At 38.9% G+C, this 7099-nt stretch overlaps 1 protein-coding gene across 1 annotated transcript in view; it reads right to left on the bottom strand.

Moving 5' to 3' along the window:
* Window positions 1–7099, bottom strand: part of LOC101637187 — a 23294-nt gene that overhangs the window by 5168 nt on the left and 11027 nt on the right. The window contains 1 exon segment of the mRNA XM_012734164.1: window positions 4513–4644. Within this exon segment, the coding sequence (XP_012589618.1) occupies window positions 4513–4644 (132 nt within the window).

Raw genomic sequence — 7099 nt, 5'->3', positions numbered from 1 at the left:
CAGACGGCCGTGCGCCTGCTGCTGCCCGGCGAGCTGGCCAAGCACGCCGTGTCCGAGGGCACCAAGGCCGTCACCAAGTACACCAGCTCCAAGTGAGCCCGCTTCTGTTTTAATCTTGACAACCCAAAGGCTCTTTTCAGAGCCACTTAATTCTTTCTGTAAAAAGCTGTAGCACTGATTGTGTAACATGGAGAGGCACTAGCCTAAATTTATTTAGATTAGTTCCTTCAGCTTCTTTATTTTGCTTTATGGTAATTGGTCTACTAAGATAAGTTCAATAAGAACAGACGAGGAAATGCTTTATTTCAGAAGGAGAGTAGTCTATTAGCAATTCAGGAGATGCATAAAGGCAGTAACTTACCATGGGTTTTAAGTAAGCATTAAGACAAACTGAACATTTACTGTTGTGTATCTTTGTAGGTCGGGTGGGTTTTTATCTGGTCACTTGGAAGAGTTAGGAAAATAAGTGGCAAGGGATAACCCTTAGTACAAGAATGGAGGCATTTTAGGTCTAAGAAACGTTAAATCGGGTTTTTGAGAAAGTAGCAAAAAAAGGTGCAATCCAAATACAAAGTCTTTGGGGCTGATGTCTTTAGCAAGCCTCAATATTAAAAATACTAGGAAGAGGTTCTTTAGCAAGCCTCAGAAAGTTAAAAAGTACTAGGAGGAGAGTAGTATAGAAACAGCCCTTGTAGCCTGAAACTAGTATTTGAGCAATAAATGAAATCCTGAAGTCCTAGTTCTCAAAAACTACCAGAAGGGGGAAGCATCATTCTGAAAATCAGTTTAGTATTGGCCAAACTGAGTGGACACTGGTCTGGAATTTTCAATTTCTCTGGAGAGAATTCTGGAATTATAATAAGGTGGTCCCCAGGGAAAGAGGCGTTTCCAGGCTCCCTGTCTCATCCAACTGAGGGTAGAGATGAGCAGGGAGGAGACTGGGAAAGAAAGAAGCAGGGTACGGAGCCAGAAGGAAACCTGGAGGAGGCACATGGAACAGAAACATATGAAGACAAAGTGGGCCTCTTTTCTTGGGTCCTGGACTGGTTGAAACATACGTGGGTGAGAGAAGAGGAGGTTAACAATAGCAGCTTTTATCTTGATTTTGATTTTGCTCTGGACCCTCTGACTCTGTTTTTGGATCCCCAAGAAGTGCTTTAGACTGGTCACTGACTTTTAGGCCTCAGTGGCTGTGCTTTGGGCCAACCCCGTTTGGCTGGGCATTTACCCACAAGGGGAGAGGTAACTTCCAAGTTCTTGATTTGGAAACTATTCTTTGTCTTTTCTGTATTGCACACTAATTATATTGCAGTTCTTTCCTATTAAGTGTTTTATGCAGTTGGCGGAACCTATTTAGAACCAGGTAAGTCTGGGATTCTGGGGTGCCCCTCTCCCCGTCCTGTAACAGAAGGAAGATAAGAGATGGCAAAGGAAAAACAGTTTGTTCATACTCATGGACTACAGTTAACAAAGGGGCTACATATATACACTCCCTTAGGAATGCTCCATCATTGGTTCACAAAGGTCTTATAGAAGGCTTAGTGCAATGCTTCATAAAAAAAAACAAGATCTCACTGAAATGTAGGCAGGAATGTTGTTGCAATAACAAATCTTGTCCATTTTCCACTGACAGATTTTAAACACAAAGATAAAATGATAGCTGAGTCTTGGAAGAAAGCTGGGAGATCCAAGCATTCTTGGAGAGAAAAATCAGTAAAAAATCACTTAGACAAATGGAAGGAGGCCTCTATGATCACAGTCTATATTTTCATTGAATGAAGTCAGATAGAACTTGAAATTCTTTTTGAATCTCATAGTAGCAGAGCTTAAACTTCTATTATGCAACCAAGGTTTGAGTAATTAACTTAATATCACTTCCACCAAGGCATGGTCCAGATTTCTAATTTCTAAAAGGAAAAGCAGTAATTTGTTACTGAATTTATCTTCAAGTCTGTATACACACTCTATATAAAGTTAAAATTGTGCATGTCACAGAGAAACGAAGCAAAAGGTGATTGACTCATTCTGTAAGAGCCATCAGAGGAGGAGAGGCTAAGTTTGCTATTGTCAGCAACAGACCTTCTGTCCTCAGCTCAGCGATCTTTCAAGGCCGCATGTAATTAGGACAGGGGAGTTTGAGTCCACATATTGCCTCTTGGATTCTCAATAAGAAAACTTTGGGGAGGAAATAGAAATAACTGAGAATCATTGTTGAATCCCAAAAGTGACATAGAAAGCTAACCATCTGAACCCTGAAGAACACTAATCTGTTGTTAAATACCATTTACCAAAAAAAGTGAAAGTAACTGATAGAGTCGGAGAGGAAATTTTCTGTGGGAGAAATTTCCTGGATCCATTAAGAGTTGCTAGAGCAATTAAATGAACACCTAACAGATTAGTGGGAGAAGAGAACAAAATTAATTACAAACTGAATTACATGCAAATGGAGAATGTACATAGAGTAAATATTAAAGTAAAAGGGACAGTAAAAGAGGGGTTCATCTTGAGTTAAGGAATGAGATAGGGAACTGGGCCTCCAAGCAAAGAGAATGGGGATCCACACGTTGAGGAGAGGGTGTGGCTCTCCCAACAAAAAGCTAGGTTCTCTGTAACAACATGTTTGTCCTGCCATATAAACAAGCTTCTCTAATGAAGATTACTTCTGGACATTAACCCTAAAGCTGGGTAATATCCCTAGTTTTCATTCTCCTTGGTTTTTAAAAGAGTGGGAAAAGTTTCTCTTGAGCCTTGGCTTCCAAGTAAGCCACACGCAAAAGGTGCATCAGGGGAAAACCTTGTGCATCTTGGGGGTTGGGAGGAGGTCTAGCCTTCAACCACAATGAGAGCTCCTTGCATTTGAATGCAACCTCAACCAACTTCAAGGGTTCAGCAGAGATGTGATATCAGTCTCAGTTTTATGCCAAAATTCAGATACAGCTCAGACTCCGTGAGTAGGTACATGTATCACATTCAGCGTGTTATTTTTTCCAAATGTGCTTCATGAATGTCATTCACTTATCAAAGTTATGATTATGAACACATCATGAACAAATTTACCTCAAAAGAGGGTGGTGAGTGTTGACCATCAATAGGATGAAGCTACAGTCAGATTTCCCACTATTTGTGGGAAATAGTTTCATTGTTCAGTTTATAAGTATACCGAGTCTACAAGGGTATATCTGCAGGTGCAAGGTAAAAAGTTTTTATTTTTGCTTTAACAACTAAGGGTTTGACTATCAAATCATCACTGCTATGGAGATTTAAATGTACTGTTCTGTTAGCAACAGGATGAACAATTTTATTTTTACTTGAGAACTCACCCATGATTCAGAATAATCACAGGAAATGTATTTGTTACAGTATATAAAGTTGTTTTAGCAATATGTTTGGACTTTCTTCCTCCTGAAAATTAAATAGTGGCGGTCAATACTTGAAACCTCAAGTCTCTTGCATTTATTTTAAATAAGTTATCACAGAATTTATATGCTCTTTTCTTGAGTGCTAAGACCTTGAAGTGAGGGCTCTGGTCCCCTAATGGGGTTAGCACTCAAACTATTCCTGCCCCTGCCTCTTGATTCACCATCTGAACTGAGTGTGCTTAGGAACCTGGAATAATAATTTTGGAACATATTTTAAAATGTATAAATCAGTACTTAGTTACCTAGAAACTCCAACTCATAAAAACAGAAGTGGAACCTGGCTTTACTGTTCAGTTATCAGACTCATGGCTTAACCTCTGAATATACTCCCAAGACAGAAACAGAGCAACCACTCTTTCTTGGCTGTAGAATAAACATACAAATCTGTGAAGACCTCTCTCCCTTCCAGGTTTCATTTCTTCATTTCTCAACTCACTCTCAACTTGATTGTGAATTCTCTACCCACCCTTTTCAAATTGTTACTACTATTTCTTACCTATCTCTTTTTATCCCAGGATAGTCCCTAATCTTCTTGCTCTTTCTTAATTTCCTTTACCTCTTTACCTATTGTTTTTTGTTTATTTCCTGTCTTCTACACAAAACCAGTGAGGTCCACACAGGGAGGACTTTGCCCATGTAAGAAACTGCTATTTTCAGCATTGAGAACAAAGTTAGGCACATAGGAGGAAAGGGGTCTTCATTCATAGATGGACGGATGGACGGATGGATGGATGGAGTAAAATAAAAATATGTGGGTAACGCACAGTATGCATTCTTTTTCTAATCTAGAGATTAAAATCCATGGTTGAATGATCCAAATTGACTCCTCTAGGAATTCACTATGCCTGTTTCTTCATCTTGTCTTTGGCCCCCAGCCCACAGAGTTTTTGCTGGGATTAAGTAAAATTAATGTAAGCACTAAATTAGAGACTTCTGAACTAATAAAATTAATATTTTAACACCTAGACCCAAGGCAGGTGTTATCAACATATTCAGAGTATAACAGAGATTGTGACTACATCAACCAGCTATCAGAAGGTTTAGATTTAGCCCAGTCTGCTGTCTGAATAATCCAGCCAGCTGGGTAGCTCACCACTTTTCCAGATACCAGGCCCTTTGCCTGGTCCTTGAAAACATTCACATTTGCATCCTTCATTAGCAATCCAAACAAATCCAGGTTGGTGCCTGAGGGTAACATTTTCCCTGTAGCTACCAAATTAGTAAACTGAAAAATCAGGATATGAATCATTTAATCTTAAACTAATGTTTATAGATTTTCATTTTTCCTCCTAACTATTCAATTTTCAAGGTCCAAATAGCATAAGATAGAAGGAAAACTGGGCCCTAAATTTTGCACTGGAGCACAACTGAAACTACCCAAGAAATGCACCTACTTGAGATGCATACGAAACTCCTATGCTCATCTTCAACTCCATTCAATGCTTACGTGTCATGCAAGGCAAAAACCAAATTCCTTACTGTGGTTGACAAGTCTCTACATGATCTGGCTCCCTTTTAGGCCTCTGGATTCATCGCCTATTACCTGCCCCCCCCCACCCCCTTGCCTATTCCAGGTAGGCACCCAGCCACCTCAGCACTCTCTCTTTCCACAACCTACTTCCTCACCTCCCAATCCCTACTGAAATAGTATAATCTTAGTGCCATCTTATCTAACTTTTAACTCCCTATAACATGGCTTATTCTTGCTCTTGCTCTTTCTCATCAGCTAACATATTACCTATGTTACTTATTTATCTGACTTATTATTTATTCTAGAGTTGAATGTAAATTTCATGAAAGCACAGAATTATATCTGTTTTGTTTCCCAAGTATATTTCTAATGTAAAGAACAAGATCTAATACAAGGCAAACTCTCAACAAATATATATGGAGTAAATAAACTTTAAAACCCATTTTAATGCCAAGAAATGTTTTGAGGGAAATAATCATGCCATCATTACTAGGCTGTAAAATGGTAGCTGTGTATTAAAATACTGAGAGAAAAAAAAAGAGATTTGCTTTATACTAATCAAGGCAGTAAGGTAGAAAAGATATAAATAAAACATATGTTGTCCAGTGTTGAAGTTAAGGCCAAGTGAAATACACTTAGGATTTATTTAACTACTATTGCTACTTCTGTTTATGCTGAAATGTCCCGTAATAAATATTTTTTAAGGAAAAAATCTGAACGCAAAGATAACTGCTAAATAAATAAATAAAAGTCATGCAGAAGGCCAGCTGGCTATCCAAACAGGATATTGAGCTAATCTATATAGGAATGGTCCCACATGAAGACAGGGGTATTCAAAGTAATCTGCCCAACAGTCCATACAGTGTCCCTGGAAGGCTGGTATTGTCAACCACTCAAAGTGGCTCCACTTCTTGTCACGTAAACCCTGTCCTCAGAAATTGCTTTTAAAAAGACAGATGTTATATAATTCACCCTAATGAAATAAACAGTGATAGCTAGAAGGTGTATTTTTGGAGACCACTATATTCTCTCTGAAGGCAAACTACACAGAAACCCTGATTCATTTGGAAAACTGTTCAATAAGCCCAGAAACCAACAGGAGCTACACACAGGAGAAATTTAGTTAGCATCCACTCTCCACTTGACCAAGCTAGTAATAGCACCTGATAGTTAATCATTACAGTTGCCTGGGCCAAGCCCCAGAGTACAATGAAGTTGGTTGATGGGACTCCAAGCAAAGATTGACTGTAATTTGATGGGACTCCAGGCAAAGATTCACTGTCCTATAATGAAATCAGACAAGGGCTCCTTCTTATGTACAAATTGCTTAAGTAAATTAAAAGGCAAAAATCTTCCATTCTAGTACATAAACGTGGTATTTGCCAGTTCTTCTTTTACTGAGTTTACAGAAAGGCTCTTTTCGATGAGACCAAAGCATCTTTTTTTAAAAAAAAAAAGATTCTTAAGACTATGTTGAGAGTCACCTTGATGGGAACTAAATACACTGTAGGTGCCAATTGTCAGTGAATTGGGCAAGGTCAGTCGCACTTCTAGCACGCTCTCAAATGATGCCCAAGCTGGTGATGGGCAAACCACGAGTCACAAGACTTTAAGGTAGCAGCTCTGCGTGATTCTGCCACTAATAAGCTCATTAGAACTGTCAAAAAATGAACAATTATTTACATTTTAAGAAAAGAAATTGTCTATTTACACATGAGAAATCAACCATCTGCAAACCAATACCCTCATTCTTCTGTGTGGAATAAAAATTACAACTGTCTCTTTAGAGGTGGGACAGGAACAAATGAAGTTTAACATGAGAAAGCAGCAAAGATGCCCTTGTAAGTAATTTGTCTATTGCCAGTGCCCAAACATGTACAGCTTTCAGCTTTTGTAGAAAAGATCCTCCCCTCTTATGCCCAGAGGTAAGGACAGATGACTGTCTAATGAACTGCCTGAACACTTTGCATCATATATTGCTAAGTCCAAGCACCTTCACAAACCAGTTTGTCTAACTCCCAAACCAAGATCTCACCTTTCACAAGGTACTAAATACGGCAGTTCCCAGGAGCCATACCTGAAACAAAGCCTTGTTTTTCTACATCAGTGACTAAGCCAGGATTTCTTAGTTACAAACACTAATGGCTCAGAGTAGCAAGTCAAAAAACAATTTCAAGGAAATGCGCAAGAACCAATTGAACAATGAGTT

The sequence above is a fragment of the Condylura cristata genome, unplaced genomic scaffold (assembly GCF_000260355.1).
Source record: "Condylura cristata isolate star-nosed mole 26May11 unplaced genomic scaffold, ConCri1.0 scaffold00048, whole genome shotgun sequence".
Lineage (NCBI taxonomy): Eukaryota > Metazoa > Chordata > Mammalia > Eulipotyphla > Talpidae > Condylura > Condylura cristata.
The sequence above is the reverse complement of the archived record's forward strand: the minus strand, read 5'-3'. Positions and strand labels throughout refer to the sequence as shown.